The sequence below is a fragment of the Podarcis liolepis genome (genome assembly GCF_965112155.1).
Source record: "Podarcis liolepis genome assembly, chromosome: 5".
Lineage (NCBI taxonomy): Eukaryota > Metazoa > Chordata > Lepidosauria > Squamata > Lacertidae > Podarcis > Podarcis liolepis.
Window position 1 is genome coordinate 11534546 of NC_139556.1, and position 18825 is coordinate 11553370.

Here is an 18825-nt window from a genome sequence, read left to right on the forward strand (position 1 = left end):
TTAACCCGCACCTGCAATCTGAATATAATAATTATTTACCTGTCTTCCAAAGTCGTTGCAAAAGGTCACAAGATAAACCGTCTAAAGTGATATATAGATACTAATAATAAACCCACTGTTTGGAGGTGTGTGGTTTTTTTTTTTGAGCTTTGATATTTATACATCCTGTTTGGAACAACTCACTCATGGTATCAATGACTTGGGAACGTTGTCTAGCACTGCTGTTTTGAAGTTGTGCAGGGCTGAACATTAGCTTGCTTTGGTGGGAAGACCTTGGGTTCAGGATCTGATAAGGAGGCACCTAAGCCCTTATGTACAGCATGTGTTATTTATGCCTGCCCAGATCACTGCAAGAGTTGAGAGCGCTCACGTCTCTGGTGTTTGTACCACTTATTTGTCTGTCGTTTTCTCCTCTCCCACAGAACAACAAAAAAGGCTTAGTAGCCTATCAGGTACGCTGCCCAAAATGTTGCCACCTCCTTTTCTTCTCCTGTTCTCCTGCTGCTGTGTTCACCTGAGACGCGCACTGCTTTGTGACTTAGCAGAGTACCTTTAGTGAATCCGCGAGTGAAGAGCCTTTACTGAAAGGGGTAGATGAATTATTGTCCGCTCAGTCACTGTGAAGTATATCCTCTCTCTTGAAAGCGCTGGAAGGAGCATGTGAATTCTTTTAAGACTGCCTTGGGCGTATTAGATTCTGAAAGGCAAGACTGTACAGTCAATAAATATGCTTGACAGCTACACAGCGCCTTGCCACTAAAAGAAAGAAAGATATTGAGCTCCCCCAACACAACTATTCTGTCCAGTTCTGTAAGAAATTTGCACGCATGTCTTCGCACAGCCACTGCACCTCACCTGAGCCAATTCCTGAGGAGAGCTCCCAGCCTGGATGAAAAATAGTGTGCCCCACATACATGCCTTCAGATAGTAACGTGCTTTAAAACTGAACATGCTTTTAAATGATGCTAAACTGGACCCAAATGTAGAATATATATATATATATAACTGTTGGCTCGCTTGCTAGGCTTCTCGCCCATTTCCTTCTCCTGTAAGAGAAGAGCGGCCTGGCACCTGTGTATTTATGAAATCCCCTTTTAAAGCTGTCTCAGCTTAGTGGCTTTCGCCACATCCTGTGGCAGCTCCTGCCATAAATTAATTGATCCTGTGAAGTATTTTCTTCCTACCGCCACCAATAAATGTCACTTTACCTTCCTTGTTAGGGACGTGGGTGGCGCTGTGGGTTAAACCACAGAGCCTCATGGGCTTGCCGATCAGAAGGTCAGCGGCTCGAATCCCTGCAATGGGGTGAGCTCCCGTTGCTCGGTCCCTGCTCCTGCCAACCTAGCAGTTCGAAAGCACATCAAAGTGCAAGTAGATAAATAGGTACCACTCGGCGTTTCCATGTGCTGCTCTGGTTCACCAGAAGCAGCTTGGTCATGCTGGCCACATGACCCGGAAGCTTTACGCCGGCTCCCTTGGCCAATAAAGCGAGATGAGCGCCACAACCCCAGAGTCGGTCACGACTGGACCTAATGGTCAGGGGTCCCTTTACCTTTACCTACCTTCCTTATAGACATCGTACACAATCTTAGAAAGCAGCATTGTGTGCCCATCCCCGTTATGCATTTATTTGTTATTATATTTATAAGCCCAACTCTCCTCAAAGGAGTGCACAGTTCATGGTTCTCCCACAATCCATATTATCATCTCAACTCCCCTAGGAGGTAGGTAAGGCTGAGAGATGCTCACTGGCCCATGGTCACCTAGTGAGGTTCATGGCACAGCTGAAATACGAATCCCGGCCTCCCAAGTCCTAGTCTGACTCTCTAACCACTCTTAGTCATGTTTATTTTCTAAATGAAAAATCCTCTTTAACTCTTATTCCACCTAGAGATGCTGGTTCAACTCCCGGCTCAAAGTGAGCCTCCTGTACCAGTTTCTTTCCCATCTGTAAAGTTTGGAGAGATCCGTTTGAAACAGTGCGCTTGTACCATTCTAATAAATTTGGTGTCACAAGCAATCCTGACCACTTCCCTGTTCAAGTTGAACAAGTTTAAACAAGCGCAAGTCGTAGTAGAGATCCTGGGAGAAACCTACTTGTTTCTTTCCATCTTTGAGATTTTTACTCATAGTATGTGCTCAATCTGGGACAATTACTTTTTTAATGTTCCTTTTGGTCTAGGTACCTATGACCCCAGAACTCAGTTTAAATTTCCCACTTCTAAAACTTGTTGGTCTTTCTCTGGTTTGCTTTCCATAAAACAACAACTTTTTCTTAGCAAACCCATTGTGCTTCCTGGATTAGGCTAACTGCCCCTTGTAGTGAATTTAGAGGGTTACCATGCTGAACTTTCAGTGATTTCGAGACCTTTGCTTTGCTTGTCAATCTTGCTAGATTTAAGAGCAGGCCCCTCATTCAAAACCTAGATCAACAATCAGTATTTTCATTTATTCAAAACATGTATGCCACCCTGCAACAAACTGATTCGGGAGCAATTTACACAGGTTAATTGACAATATTAAAAAAAATTAAGAGTATTAGATGAAGTGGCTCTATACAGGATTTGCTAAGGGTACTCAATGACTGAAGCTGGCTCTCTCTGCATGAGCCTTATCCTGCACTATTTCAATGTCCCATTCTGAACCATACAGCTCTGGTTGGCTTTGGGTACTACAGCTGGGTGCATGGTTTTAGTATCTGGTCTTTCTCCCGTGCATGCTACGCAGTGATATCAGCATTCCTGCAACTTGGCAAACTTTTGATGAGGGAAGTTGTAATGTCCTGTGTCCTTTTCACCCCTGAAATCCTTCACGGGAATTTCCTCAGAGGTGGGACTTGAAGGATTTCCCATTGTAGCACTTTGTTATGCAACCTAACGTCAAGGTACGAGGGCCGAGCCAAATATCTCAGAAAAGAACATTATCGGAGTTTCCTCTTTTGGTGTGTTTCTTGTCCCACTACCTCCAAGCTGGCTGGGGAGTTCAACCGAATGGCCCTCTCAACTTCTCCACCAACATTACAAGCGGGGAAGATTTTGAGTGCAGCTGCAGATCCCATACATGGGACGCGGGTGGTGCTGTGGGTTAAACCACAGAGCCTAGAACTTGCCGATCAGAAGGTCGGTGGTTCAAATCCCCGTGACGGGGTGAGCTCCCGTTGCTCGGTCCCAGCTCCTGCCAACCAAGTAGATAAATAGGTACCGCTCTGGCGGGAAGGTAAACAGTGTTTCTGTGCACTGCTCTGGTTCGCCAGAAGGGGCTTAGTCATGCTGGCCACATGACCCGGAAGCTGTATGCTGGCTCCCTTGGCCAGTAAAGTGAGATGAGCGCCGCAACCCCAGAGTCGTCTGCAACTGGACCTAATGGTCAGGGGTCCCTTTGCCTTTGCCTTGCAGATCCCATATATTTTAATATTGTTGAAGGAATCAACAGGCTTGGCTCCTGTTCCTGCCATCTTCCTGTCCTAGCTTTGCGCTTCCTTCATCTACCAGCGTGAGCTAAGAATAGAATTCTTTTGAGTTTAAGTGAGCTTCAGTGAGTTTTTGCAGAATTTTCCCCCTGATAATTCCCCATTAATGCCTCCACTTCAAACAGTAAGAGAATCCCACCTTGCCCCAAAGAATATTTGGGGGAAATGTCTCCCCACCACCACAGTTTTGCCACCCACAAATAGCGTGGAGAATTGGGGGAAGCCATTTTTTACTCAGCCCTATAAATATTTAAACCACTGTGCCACTTGGACTTGCCGATCGGAATGGTTGGCGGTTCGAGGCCCCGTGACAGGGTGAGCTCCTGTTGCTCGGTCCCAACTCCTGCCAACCTACTAGTTCGAAAGCACACAGTGCAAGTAGATAAATAGGTACTGCTCCAGCAGGAAGGTAAACGGCATTTCCGTGCGCTGTTCTGGCTTCACCAGAAGTCGCTTAGTCATGCTGGCCACATGACCCAGAAAAACTGTCTGTAGAAGCAGACAAACACCGGCTCCCTCGGCCTGTAAAGCGAGATGAGCGCTGCAACCCCAGAGTCGTTCGCGACTGGACTTAACTGTCAGGGGTACCTTTACATTTACCTATAAATATTGCTAGAATTAGGTAGTGCTTTTGAGAACCCATGTTTAGCCTGGTTTGTGGATTAGTGGCTAGAGTCAAATCCCAGACATTGATGGGCTACGGCTCCTTGTAAAAATCCCTTGCTTATTCGGTCACGTTTCAAATTATTTTGCTGTCTTGGGACAGTCAGACTCATCAGTGTTTCGCCAAGGTTTTTGGAGTGATTGATGTTGGATATTGTGTAATGATTGTATTGGAAGTCAAAGCGATGGACTTGCTTCCTTTGTTTACAGAGCCAGCGATAGATGTGCCACTAGCGGATAAAGTAGATTATATGCCTGTCCAAGAAAAGATGAGCCAAAGCAAGAAACAAGCAATGGAGGAAAGGAAGAAAGTCATTAAGAGTCCACAGTACATGACCGATTCCTCGCCGGATGACATAGGCATTCCATTAAGGGTAAGGAAATTTGGCCCATTCTCCTTCCACGTAAATTCATTTGTGCTAACCTGCATGGGGCGTCAAATCTAAAAAAATGTACAGTGGTACCTCAGGTTAAGTACTTAATTCGTTCCGGAGGTCCGTACTTAACTTGAAACTGTTCTTAACCTGAAGCACCACTTTAGCTAATGGGGCCTCCTGCTGCTGCCACACCGCTGGAGCACGATTTCTGTTCTCATCCTGAAGCATATTTCTTAACCCGAGGTAATATTTCTGGGTTAGCGGAGTCTGTAACCTGAAGCGTATGTAACCTGAAGTGTACATAACCTGAGGTACCACTGTAGTATAAACACTGACAAATGGGAAACACTGGCCTGCGAGCGCGCCAATTGGAGAACAGCCTTTACCAAAGGTGTCATGGGCTTTGAAGACACTCCAACTCAGGATGCAAGGGAGAAACGTGCTAAGAGGAAGGCATGCTTGGCAAATTCACACCGTGATCCACTCCTACCTGGAAACCAATGTCCCCACTGTGGAAGGACGTGTGGATCCAGAAATGGCCTCCACAGTCACTTATGGACTCATTGTTAAAACCATGTTTATGGAAGACAATCTTACTCGGCTACGAGTGATTGCCAAAGAAGAAGAAGACAAAGGGGTGGCTTGTTCATCTTTGCCCCTCACCCTGCACTCAGCACTCACCTGTGGCTCCTGGAAGCTGGCAGCGTGCAACAGTGGCCACAATCTGGAAATGGCTTCGACTGGCCAACTAAACCAGGTGAAGTTAGCCGGTGGGTCTCAAACCCTCAGTGAGTTAGGGACTTGTCTGTCCCCTGCATGCTACGGCAGACTCTGGCAAGTTGAGCAGATGAGACCAATAGTGAGTCTAATGGCCGAGAAGGAAGATTCTGCGCATGCTTTTAGACGGAAGTGAGGGGCAGATGAGGCTCATCCACCTGGGAAGGGAGCCCATCGAGGAGATGGAAATGCAGTGCATTGCAGTGTGCTTCTTACACACAATTAATATCTTTAATCAGGGTGGATTTGATTTAAATCAAATCAATTTAAATCATGATTTAAATCACTAGTCAGTAAGACTTGATTTAATTCATTTTTTTTGCAGAAAGACTCATTCTTGCTGGTATAATCTTAATGTTTACCACCAGATGAAGGTTTCATTTTTGGAATAATAAATTTTCAGAGTAGTTTTTACAGTTATATCAAAAATTACTGATTTGGTTATACTATTAGAAATACATAGACAGATAATTATGAAATTATTGTGAGGTTTAATAAGTGAACTGTTTATATTTGGACAACGTTTCTGCTGTACTTTATTGGAAGGAGAAAAATAATCATTTCCTTCATAACAATTTAAACAATTTATTTAACTAAAACGATAACATTATAGCATATGTATCCATGTTGGTTAACTGATGTGGTTAAAAGCTTGTTGTTGTTTTTTAAAAAAACTTAGACTGGGTTTTAGCACACATGGAAAAACTTAAAACAAATCCTTATTTCCTGATGAATAGCCTTTGGACTATAATGTAACTTAAATAGAAAACTATCTTTAGAAATTTTTTTCCTCCAAAAGCATTTTATTTTAAAAATTTGATTTAAATTTTTTAAAAATCCTTTTTTTAAAAAAATAAATTGATTTTTGTTCACCCTGTCTTTAATATGGCAAGTTAGGAGTTGGGTCGAGAGAGAGCAACCCTGCTAGCCCACATCTGTTACTCACAAAAGTCATAGAATTGTAGAGTTGGAAGGAACCGCAAGAGCCATCTAGTCCAGCCCCCTGCAATACAGGAATCTCAACGCATGGTCTCCCATCCAATTTGAAACCACACCGGACCCTGCTTAGCTTTGCAAACGTGCCAGCATCTTTATATTGCTGCACCACTAGATTTCCCTCAGCTTTTGCAGGTTGTTGGTCAAGCTGTGACAGAGCAGCAGCAAGGGCCAAACCTTTGCAATGCAGTTATTGTCGCAGAGAATGAGCAGAGTGCGTGCCGTGAGGGAAGCTTCTTTGTTTTTTGGACGGCAGAATGAACTCGCGCCAATGACATGTTTTGTCCCTTTTTCTATTAGAACACGGACCGATCAAAGGACTGGTACAAGACGATGTTCAAGCAGATCCACAGGCTGACAAAAGGTACCGTTTGCCTGCCTGCTTTTTGTTCCCCCCAGAAACCCTGCATTCAAATCTGTGGGCAGCCCTAAGTGGATGTTGAAAGTACCCAGAGCACCAGGAGAAAGGTTGAGAACGGACTTAGAGAGCCAAACTACCCACGAGGTTACATGCTTGATAGCATTTAGCTTGCCTTATTTTTGTCCTTTAAATAGCAGTTGGACTTCCGGAGGCGGCGCCATCGGCAATGGCGGAATCCCTCTGAGTTGGAGGGAGAAGCTCCGCAGAAATCGGGTCTTCCCGCTACAGCTTTCAAAGAAAATCCAGCCTTTCCCGAAGCTGCCATTAAGTGCTTGTGGGGGCCAAGGGTAGTTCTCCCCCATGGCTAACAGCAGCTTGGAGGGAGGTGATTGGTCCTGATGCTGACCCTATGCCTGCCTCCGTGACTGTCATTTAAAAAGCAGAAAAGGAGAGGTGTGTTATGTTTACACATCTTTAGCATCATTTGTACGTTGGTCCATGGATGCTGTGTGTCTGAATTTTTATACATGTTTATAGTCCTGGCTCGGGACGCGGATGGCACTGTGGTCTAAACCACAGAGCCTAGGACTTGCCGATCAGAAGGTCGGCGGTTCGAATCCCCGTGACGGGGTAAGCTCCCGTTGCTCGGTCCCTGCTCCTGCCAACCTAGCAGTTCGAAAGCACATCAAAGTGCAAGTAGATAAATAGGTACCGCTCTGGCGGGAAGGTAAATGGCGTTGGCGTGCGCTGCTCTGGTTCGCCAGAAGCGGCTTAGTCATGCTGGCCACATGACCTGGAAGCTGTACACCGGCTCCCTCGGCCAGTAAAGCAAGATGAGCGCTGCAACCCCAGAGTCGGCCACGACTGGACCTAATGGTCAGGGGTCACTTCACCTATAGTCCTGGCATCAAAGGGGCTCCATATCTTTGCAACGTGCAGCTCCTGCCACCTCTGCCGCTGCCCCCTACATGTTGACATGGATGTTTAAGGTGTGGAACATTTTGCACATGGGCCTCCATGCCTTTAGGCTTTCGCATAGACAGGAACCACGAGCATGTGGGATTTGAGGGCCCTGGGAAGGCTGCGTGCAGAGAGGCTTGCCTGCCTTTCTCCGTACAAACGTCCATGCCTGGAATTGGGGGGGGGGCAGAGCTAGGAGAAGCCCCACACCATCAGGGCAGGGCCTGAGATAAGGCCCCACAGCCTTCTTAGCATCAACTGCCCTCTAAGGACTGGCTGGCTGATACTGACGGACAGTGTCTTGCAGTAAATAAAAGAACCACGCAGAGTCAAAAGATCCACAGGGAAAGGAACAACTTTACTGAGGCAAAAACTTTGTTACATGCAATGTGCAATCAGAGAGAGAGAGAGAGAGAGAGAGAGAGAGAGAGAGAGAGAGAGAGAGAGAAGCTCGCTGAACACAGGGATTTATCTTTCCTGTCTTAGCGTGACCTTGAGGTAGCCAAAACAATAAGTGAGCCTGCTAGAACCTTCCAGCACTTTCCAGTTTCTGCCCCCAAAGACCTTAGTCATGACAGATACGTGTCCTGTTCTTCAGTTGTCTGGCATTGACTCTCTTGATGCCTCTCGCAACACTGCTATTTGTTTCTCTCTATTTATTTCTTGGGGACGCGGGTGGCGCTGTGGGTAAAACCTCCGTGCCTAGGACTTGCCAATCGTATGGTCGGCGGTTCGAATCCCCGCGGCGGGGTGAGCTCCCGTTGTTCGGTCCCAGCTCCTGCCCACCTAGCAGTTCAAAAGCACCCCTAAGTGCAAGTAGATAAATAGGTACCGCTTTATAGCGGGAAGGTAAACGGCGTTTCGGTGCGCTGCGCTGGTGCTGGCTCGCCAGAGCAGCTTCGCCACGCTGGCCACGTGACCCAGAAGTAGCGAACCGCCATCTCAGGGAGACCACGAGCCACCCAGGGATGGGGCTTGAAAGAAGGGCGCAGAGATAGTTGGCCTCAGGGTACAGCAGAATGCTAAATGGATGTTTTCTGCACTTTTTTGTGAGGGGCGTCAACATCAAATACAATTCTCGACATGCGCGTGCGAGGAGATTCACACTGATTTGTCCATCTCTCCCTTCATTTCTTTCCTCTCTGTTCTTTCCCCCAAAATGTGCTCTTTCTGCACAGACCCTCCTGAAGAAAACCCTTATTGCCCTACCTACAAATTCCCCGAACTTCCTGATATCCAGCCCCAAACCAAAGGTACCCACGAGCTTAGCCACTTGTTCTGTGTTTGGTTTTTAACCATCCTCTTAAATCTTTCACACTAGAGCGTGCTACTAGTTGAATGCCTGTCCTTTCAGCATGGCTGGCTCGTGAGTGGTGCTGTTTGCTCCTTGTGTGATGTGTGCGGAGGCAAAATACTTTCTAACCTTTTATTCTCTGTCTGGAGTGTGTGATGTAACACTGTTTTCGAACGAGGCCGCGAGAAGATTAATGGGGATAGGGAATTGGGGGAGTGACGTTTCCTCCACTGCTGTCCAACTCCCTTGCTTTTCTCCGCTGCAGAAGAAAATCCTTATTCTCCTACCTACCAGTTTCCTGTGTCTACTCCTAGCCCTAAATCTGAAGGTAAATAGTCGTGGTTGGCCAACGTTTCCTTTTGCACAAGCTCTGCTGCTGCTTCCTCCTTAACTTTCCAACCGGAGTTTTCTTCCCCCACCTTAGTTTGCTTCTTCCTAATGATCTGCTGTCAGTTAACATTTTTTGCCTTAACTGTCGGACCAGCTTTCTTGGCTTGGCCTTGCTCTCTCTGCTTTCTAACAGTCCCCGGACTAATGCTTCGGGACTTGGATCTGCTTGGTTTTTGTGTGCTCAATCCAAGGTACCGAGCCGCGCATCTGCAGTAGTTGACCTGGCACACTGAGCCCAATCCACCAAGCGCAAAAGGCATTGGATGGAACAGGACTGGTCTGAGAAGAGAGCCATTCGGTTGCACGTTCCCCATTCATTCCATGGGGGGCTTTGCTGAAAACGGTCCCAGTGAATTGGGCTCATGATGCCACTTAATTGATCGCCCTGAAATAATAGCATTTAACCTAGTGTGTATTTTTTAAAAATATTGTCTTGCGTTTTTCCCTTCCCCTGACTACTTTTTAAAGATTACCTTAGACGGGGTTTCCCACACTTGGGTCTCCAGCTGTTTTTGGACTATAATAATAATAATAATAATTTATTATTTATACCCTGCCCATCTGGCTGAGTTTCCCCAGCCACTCTGGGCGGCTCCCAATCAAGTGTTAAAAACAGTACAGCGTTAAATATTTAAAACTTCCCTGAACAGGGCTGCCTTCAGATGTCTTTTAAAAATAGGATAGCTGCTTATTTCCTTCACATCTGAAGGGAGGGTGTTCCACAGGGTGGGCACCACTACCGAGAAGGCCCTCTGTCTGGTTCCCTGTAACCTCACTTCTCGCAGCGAGGGAACCACCAGAAGGCCCTCGGCGCTGGATCTCAGTGTCCGGGCTGAACGATGGGGGTGGAGACGCTCCTTCAGGTGTACTGGACCGAGGCCGTTTAGGGCTTTAAAGGTCAGCACCAATGCTTTGAATTGTGCTCGGAAATGTACTGGAAGCCAGTGTAGGTCTTTCAAGATCGGTGTTATATGGTCTCGGCGGTCACTCCCCCTCACCAGTCTAGCTGCCGCATTCTGGATTAATTGCAGTTTCCAGGTCACCTTCAAAGGTAGCCCCACGTAGAGCGCATTGCAGTAGTCCAAGTGGGAGATAACTAGAGCATGCACCACTCTGGCAAGACAGTCCGCGGGCAGATAGGGTCTCAGCCTGTGTACCAGATGGAGCTGGTAAATAGCTGCCCTGGTCACAGAATTAACCTGCGCCTCCATGGACATCTGTGAGTCCAAAATGACTCCCAGGCTGCACACCTGGTCCTTCAGGGGCACAGTTACCCCATTCAGGACCAGGGAATCCCCCACACCCGCACGCCCCCTGTCTCCCCCAAAACAGTACTTCTGTCTTGTCAGGATTCAACCTCAATCTGTTAGCCGCCATCCATCCTCCAACCACCTACAACTCCCACCAACTACAACTCCCACCACCCCTAGCTAGCAGGACCAGTGTTCAGGGACGATGGGAGCTGTAGTCCAGAAAACAGCTGGAGACCCAAGTTTGGGAGACCCTGCCTTAGAACAAAAAAGACTAACAAAATCAATTGAAAGAGATGACCGTTGACATGACATTTAGTTAACACACAGAGAATTTATACATATTTTTTAAAAAAATTATTAACGTTCTTATGTCACATATGTATACATTATCATATTACATTACAGGGCATATTATAATATAATTTCCAACATGTATACAAAGTTTATATACCAAATTTATGTACCTAAAGAAAGAAAAAAGAAAGACATAAAGCCATTTCAAAATAATATTTGTACCAACACAACGGACTTCCTATCAATCTCTTTGTATATTCTTTTTTTACAAATGAATGTACTCGTATTATTGTATATTTCTTTACATTTTATCTAATACATTCTTATATCAATATGTACCCTTAATCTTGTTTCTCAACTCAGTTTCTCTCCAACATCAATCGAATGCTAGCATAGATAGCGAACCTTTACTATATTCTTGAACATATGAATTTATACATATTCAGTGTATAGCGCTGCATTTATACTGTGCAATCTTACACATATTTATACGTATCTTAGTATTTTACGTGTCATGTATGACACGTAAAAGTTCTAAATATATATCAATATGTATATGTATAATCATGCATTTATGCTGTGACTCAAAATGTTTAGACTCATTGAAGCTCCTCTGATTCCGGACCCCGCTTAGCTGCCCCCTCCCCCATGGTTTACCTGCACTTCTAATTAAACTTAGATATTTGTACCCGTGTAATACTTCCTACTTTGTTGGCGGCGTGGGGCTTGCTGGCGGCTGCCTTTCCATAGCCGGTGCACTCTCAGTGGCAACAAGTACAAGCTCTTAGATGCGCTGAATCTGGCATGCTGTCTGTAAAAGTGACCCATAGCTCAAGACTTTAGAAAAACCCTTTTGGAAACGCATGTGTTTTGCATGTATGAGTCTCCACAGGCTCACCCTCTGACGCCAGGGGTTAAAAAAATGATCTCTGGTGGCAGAAGAACCTGTGTCAGAGATCCCAGATAACAAGATTCTGTGTCAGAGATCCCGGATAACAAGATTCTGTTCCATCTTATGTGGGCATTTAAGGCCTTCAAACAAAATGCTGTGCATTGCAAGGAATGCCTGTGTGATAAAGTTATTTACAACATGGACTCGGAAACCACTTAGCAGCAAATGAATGTTTAGAATATTTCAGTCCCTTTGCTGTACCGGCAGTGTTACGTCTGATGCTCCAGAGCGACCCAGGACACCAAGGTTGGAATTGTTATTCTGTCAGCTACTGCGATTACTAAATGCATCTCAGCCGTGTTGCAGGAGGAGGGGGGGGACGACTTTCCTAAGCCCTTGTTGAGCACCATGTCAGACTATTTGTGGCAACGTCTTATAATGAGATTGCTGCCGCAGGAACCTCGCTGAGTATGCCAAGCCTAGGACGACAGCCTGCGTGCTGTTTTGGAGCATTGGGTGGTGAAAAAGCAGATTTCTAGCTTGTTTTAAAGCTTGCGGGTCTGTTTTATTGTTACAGAGAATGAACGCTTTCTGCAGCAGGAGGCTGCCATCGCTTCAAGAAGGTTTTGCTCTTGCTTGAGGCAAGGGAACTGGGAACTTGGGCAATGGACCCAAGTGCTTTTCTTCTGTGCCACAGTGGCAGCGTTCAAGCTGAGAAAACTGATAGCCAACCTAAACTGTCAGGTGCCGATGACCAGAGGATGAAGTGAAGCTTTCAGCTCAGTGGGAATCGGGTGGCATGGGGAGCCAACGAGAATCCTTGTAGCCCTGTAAATAAACACCAGGGCCTGACTTCTCTCTCTGAGCAAGCTGATGTTCAGGTGTGTCGGCTGGCATGCAGATAGGCCGAGTCCATCTGCCTGTCTGACTCAAAAGGCTTCTTCTTTCCACTTTAAGGCAGTGGAAAGCTCCAGGTCAGCTTTTCCAAACAATTCTGCACCGTGAGAATTCTGCAACAGCTAAAATGCTGCCAAGGGTCCTCGGAAGTATAGAGGTGTGACCTTGCTTGAGGATGATTGGATCTTCATGCAAACAGTGGAAACTGGTCAGTCAAATGGGAAGGCCTCAGAACTGTTGGCGGGTAATGGGCAGGAGGTAATGGACAGTCTTTCTAGGGATGAATGGAATACCAGCACCCATTTCCCAACCCAGCGTTTATTTATTTTATTCCATTTTGCTAATCAGTGCTGCTATGGTGTTGGGAATGAGGATATTTTCGGCAGTCCCTATGAAAAATAGAATCCCTATATATCTAGATTGATGGGCATTCTTTCACAAATGCTGTTACTCTGAAGAAGAAGAAGAAAGACATATGTACTTATATGTAATTTTGAACACAAGTTTGCTAAAACTGAGCATAATAAGATGCTGAGTTGATGTGGAGGGCCTTCTTAGTAGTGGCACCCACCCCGTGGAACGCCCTCCCATCAGATGTCAAGGAAATAAACAACTAACTGACTTTCAGAAGGCATCTGAAGGCAAGTTTTAAATGTTTGATGTTTTGTTGTTTTTTTAATATTCTGTTGGGAGCTGCCCAGAGTGGCTGGGGAAACCCAGCCAGGTGGGTGGTATATAAATAAAATAACATCATCATCATCCAGTCATTCTAGTAGTCATGCATGGAAGGAGAAGGAGCTCTCACAGCCACATGCACAAAGGTAAACATGGGAACACGTGTGTATTTATGTATTTCGTAAAATTTATATACCACTGGTTTATAGAACAAACCTCAAAGTGGTTTACGAAAAAATTAAAACAATAAAATTATCACTGAAAAAGATATTCCCATAGTTTAAAACATCCAGAAAGTTTAAAAACAGAATAGAGCAGACAAAACAAATCAAAGCTCATGCAAACTTTCTAAACTACTGTGTGGGGTCGTTTAGGCAAAGGGGTTTTCAGCTGGTGCTGAAAGGAATACCGGCGATATTTCAAACACCTGCCTTTCCCATGGTTAGAGAGGAACCTTGCAGACCTCTCTCTCTTCCCTCTCTCATTTTCTCCTGCTGCCGTTCCCCACAGGGGTGAGAACACTGAAAACGATACCTGCATTTGCCCTTGGAATCCTGTAAGGACAGAAGGCGAAACTCTTTTAAGTCATAGGTGCATAATGACATACCTGTGGTGATTGTAAATCGTTTGTTTTCCAGATGAAGATTCCGATTCCTATGTGCCTCAGTACTCCTTTTACAAAGACAGTAAGTACCTGGATGTTTCGAAGTCTGAACTCATGTAAACGCTAAAGATTTGAATGGTATGAAAGAGAACGTGTTGGTGGACTGTTGGTTGAATCCCATTACTGCAGGAGAATCGTGGTGCTTCTAGAACGCAAAACCTTTAACGTTTTAGAACATTGAGATCTCGTTGTTTCCCCTTCAGACGTAACCATGTTGTGTGTTTTTTTTTAATGCTCCCTTTTCAGCAAGAGCACAGACTTCAGTACCCCGTTCCAAGAGCGAGAACGACACTATCGACATGGAGAAAGTGGTCAAGAGATCTGCCACTCTGCCCCTGCCAGCTCGTACCTCTTCTCTTAAACCGAGCACTGAAAGGTAACTTGGTTTCTCCTCACCAGGAGCGCTTTAACTTGCGCCACCTGTTTTGCCACAAGCCTCTGAGTTTTCCCTCAGTTCAAACCAAGTGTGTTTGGCGCAGTGAGAAAGGAGAGGTGCTTGCATACTTTTTGCGTGCATCTGGTTCCAAACATAAGGCAGTAATTACAGTTTGGTTAATGGGCTCCAGCGCATTTTTGACAACTGGAATTATGCTTTGGCGTATCAGTGTAGGAAGTAGAAGAAACTCCTCACGCCCCTAATTTGAACCACGCGGTTCTCCAAGCCTGATTTTTGCTTTTGGTTGAAGCATTTTTGTGATTAAACTAGCATTAGCCTCCCAGTGAAAATATTTCGTTTCTGTAACAACAACAAACTATATTCCGCCCCAGGAATGATTGGGAGCCTCCGGACAAGAAGGTGGACACAAGAAAATACCGCGCTGAACCTAAAAGCATTTATGAATATCAGCCAGGAAGGTCCTCTGTTCTGAACAATGAAAAATTGGTAATGTTAATTTTATCTTACTAATATGCTTTCCCCTCTTCCTGCACCGCTGGCATGCTTCCATGTGGCTAGGTTTTACAGTCTTGTTTTTTAAGTTTCCGTCTAAACTTATATTTAACATCTTAAAAATCCTCCGTCCTGTTCGAAAACAGCTGGTGAATAGGCCAAGGCCCCTTCACCGTTGCAAAGTTCTTTGGAGTGTGTTGAATGTGGTCGGTTTGCTTGCCAAATACTTAATAATCCGTGTTGGACACCACAATCTGTTGGGTGGTGGGCCTGATTTTTAACGCCTTGTGTTATTGGTGCATTCAGTGTGGAATCTAAGCAATAATGAGTTTTAAATAGAGTTTCCACAAGGTTTTTAAGTTAAGAGAAAGCAGGCTTTGTTTCTTCTCTTTTGCTTTTGGGTTCTTCCTGTGGCCAAGGTTTGGAACATAAGGACCCTCCAGAGTTTCAGATGGAGATGTTAGGAATCGAACCTACGACCTTCCGCATGCAGCTCCAAACCAATGAGTTTTGGTTTCATAAATTCATCTGTGCTCCTTCCCCATGCAGCAAGTATCCTGGGCAAAAGCTCCGCTTGTGGGCGAAAGCTCAGCTGATGGAAGGTCTGACAGAAGGTGTGTTTCAAAACATCTGGAGAGCATCATTATATTTGTAGGCTGCTGTAGAGTCAGTGCCATCTTGCAGAGATAATAATGGGCTAAATGGACCATAGAGTATCTGCAAAAGGTCCCAGATTCAGTCCGCAGGACCTCCAATTAGGTCTTGAGACATCCTCAGCAGTGGCCGACCTTTGGGTCTCAGATTTTTCCAGCACCCTGTGTGAGGCCAAAAATCAGCAACCCACCCACTGCCTTCCATTCTACATCATAGGTTTTTAAACTAAAGATTCAATTCATAGAGCAGGCATCCCCAACCTGCAGGCCTCCAGATGTTTTGGCCTACAACTCCCATGAGCCTTAGCTAACAGGACCAGTGGTCGGGAATGATGGGAATTGTAGTCCACAACATCTGGAGGGCTGAAGGTTGAGGATGCCTGTCATGGAGTCTTTTTCACAGTTCATTTACAGTGGTCTCCAAACTTTTTTCAAAGAGGGCCATATTTGATGAAGTAAAGGGCCGTGAGTTGTTAACCTTTTTTTAGGATTGAAGTCGTTGAGGTTTTTTTAGGATTTTACCCCAGGAAATAAACTGCTATGGGGGCCGGATTAAACCGACCGATGGGCCGGATTAGGCCCCCGAAACGGACTTTGGGCATGCCTGGTTGTAGTGAGAGACACTTTTGTCATAGACATCCTACAGTTTGAGGGGAAAGAGAGGGAAGGCGTGTTGTTTTTTCGTTCTGTTGCATAGTGCTAGTGTAGGGGGTTGTGTCAGCATAACACAGGACTTTTGCACCTCACAGACAGAGTTGTGTTGGTTGTGTTCAGTTGATTGCAGCATGACTTGTTTGTGTGTGGGTTGTGGTGCCGCCAAAGTTCCACTCCCCTAAACCCACCACTGTCCTCTGTCTGAGGCACTGGAGAGAAACTGCCAGTGTAGACAATTCTGAGCAGGATGGCCCAAGGGTCTGAGTCCATAAAAGGCAGCTTCCTATTTCCCTGTGATCTGCACAAGGCAGCATTTTATGTTTGTACAGAGCTTCGCGAAGTTTCGAAGCTGTTTCTCATTAGGCAGAAGGAAGTCTGTGTTAAAAATACGACAATTGGCTCAGTTCAAATGATCGTGGTCTAGGAGGATTGTGAACAAGCCACAGACTTTCCTCTCTCGTGTGTAGCCGCCCTTTTGATTTTTTCCGTTCTTTGCTATGATGTCCAAGCTGACAAACTAGCTCTGCGCAAGCACACACATGGAACATCTTATGCCGGCAAGGAACATCATTCAGAATGTAGAGCTAGAGCTTTTGCTGTCTTTTGTTTTTGGTAGCAGCACACTCCCTTTCAGGTCTAGTGTTAATGTTTTAAATGGCTGACCCCATGTGTTCCTGCTCAATTCTCTATTGACTACCACAGTGGTGTATACCATCACAAGGGATGGTCACTTGGGGTGTGTTTTTTCAGCTAAGGCAACCTAGGCCTGTTCAATTTATTAGGTTCAGCATGTACCTTCTTCCCAGTGCTGTAGCGTGAGTTGCTGGTGCCCGGGACTGCATGGAGGGATGGAGGTGAGGGAAACAGACAGAGGACGCCTGTGCATTCAGCTGCCTAACGGCGTCCACCTCACCCAGGAAATTGCAGCTGCAGAGATAAGAAAAGAAGAGTTGTTTTGTTATCTGCAGAGGTCACTTCCTGGTTCGCATGGAGAAGCTGTTTCCAACGGAGCCCAGCGATGGAAGCGTGCAGCTGTATTGAGGCAGCACCGGGTGTTGAAATTTTGCACCCAGGGAAACTGCCTCTGGGGCCCGCCCCCTAGGCTACACCACTGATTCTTTCCCCCCCGCCCTTTCCCCCATTTTTGGCCAGTCCTCTTCTGTCCATTTTGTCACGGCTAAAATGGCCGCTGTTTCTTTAATGCTTAAAAAGCTGGGTCAGCATGAGTCAGCGGCCTTCACCGGGTTGTATATATAGAGTGAGAAATGTAGGGTTGGTTGGTGAAAGCTGGTAGTGTTGTTGTGTGTCAGTCGCTTTTGCACAAAGACTTTTAAGAATAAAAGCAGAAAGCACTCTGCAAGGATATTCTTGTGGACTCTTTTATGCCGACAAGGGTCTGAGGGCCAGGCTGAGGAGACAAAGGGAAGTCAGAACCCTTTCCTTCGTTGTTGTTGTTTTTTACAAACACTGACAGGTTATGGGCCCAGTGTTTCTGAGCATGTGCAGAGTGCAAAACGACTGACAGCGTCTCAGCAGGGAGCTGATGAGTCCTGGTGGTATCAGTGGCTGTGCGTTGGAGCAGTTGGTGGCAAGCTGTAACTGTCTGCAGCGACGCTGGAGTGGCTAGGATCTGAGGATTAGGAAAGCACTCAGCGTCGGCTACTTGAACATTTTGAACTGCTAGAAGACCACAGTAGGCGACTCACAGAGCAGCTACACCAGTTGTTACAAACACTGACACATTTTGTGTTTTAATTTTCATAGTGGGTGGAGTTTTTTTCTTGTACCTGTGGCCACACACTTGTGATGCATAGCCTTCAGGGCGTCCATTCTGCCATTAAAATAAATCAGCTTCTAGCTTTAAAATCTTCTGAGCAGGTACAGTTAAGGGGTGATATGATAGCCATGTTGAGCAGGAGAAGAGGAGGTTAAGGGATGATATGATAGCCATGTTCAAATATATAAAAGGATGTCATCTAGAGGAGGGAGAAAGGTTGTTTTCTGCTGCTCCAGAGAAGCGGACACGGAGCAATGGATCCAAACTACAAGAAAGAAGATTCCACCTAAACATTAGGAAGAACTTCCTGACAGTAAGAGCTGTTTGACAGTGGAATTTGCTGCCAAGGAGTGTGTTGGAGTCTCCTTCTTTGGAGGTCTTTAAGCAGAGGCTTGACAACCATATGTCAGGAGTGCTCTGATGGTGTTTCCTGCTTGGCAGGGGGTTAGACTCGATGGCCCTTGTGGTCTATTCCAGCTCTATGATTCTACAGTTTATTCACACACCTGAACCCCGTTTGCATCTAAGTGGGAGCCTTAAATTAGTATGAAAAGAGGTGTGTGGTTGAGAGAAGCTGAACCTTTCCCCCATCTTGCTTCCTTAAGCTCTGTATAGCTCAAGCACTTTCTCCCCAGGCTGTCTCACTTCCAGTATCAGAAAAGCCCTCAGAGCCTGATATTTGCAAAGAAGACGACTAGAGATGCTTGAGGAATTAAGTCTTTGCAGATTTCTAAACAAAAGGACCTGAATCTCTTCCTGACATGCTGATTGGCACTTAGCTGTCCGTCAGATCCAACTGTCGTGCTCCAGCGTTATCTGTGCAGTTTGGACATACCAAAACGCACATTTAAATATATATATTGAGAGAAAATGAACATTTAAATATGTAT

General features: G+C 45.7%; 1 protein-coding gene across 50 annotated transcripts in view; it reads left to right on the top strand.

Moving 5' to 3' along the window:
• The window catches only part of SORBS1 (sorbin and SH3 domain containing 1), a 202418-nt gene that overhangs the window by 126648 nt on the left and 56945 nt on the right, over positions 1-18825 (top strand). For 38 of the 50 annotated variants that reach the window (XM_083505445.1, XM_083505444.1, XM_083505434.1 and 35 more), the window contains 8 exons: positions 423-452; positions 4343-4506; positions 6583-6646; positions 8782-8856; positions 9163-9225; positions 13937-13984; positions 14209-14338; positions 14731-14845. In XM_083505445.1, the coding sequence (XP_083361571.1) occupies positions 423-452; positions 4343-4506; positions 6583-6646; positions 8782-8856; positions 9163-9225; positions 13937-13984; positions 14209-14338; positions 14731-14845 (689 nt within the window). The remainder of the gene's footprint in view (positions 1-422; positions 453-4342; positions 4507-6582; positions 6647-8781; positions 8857-9162; positions 9226-13936; positions 13985-14208; positions 14339-14730; positions 14846-18825) is intronic. The other 12 variants (XM_083505419.1, XM_083505404.1, XM_083505416.1 and 9 more) reach the window with 2 other exon arrangements.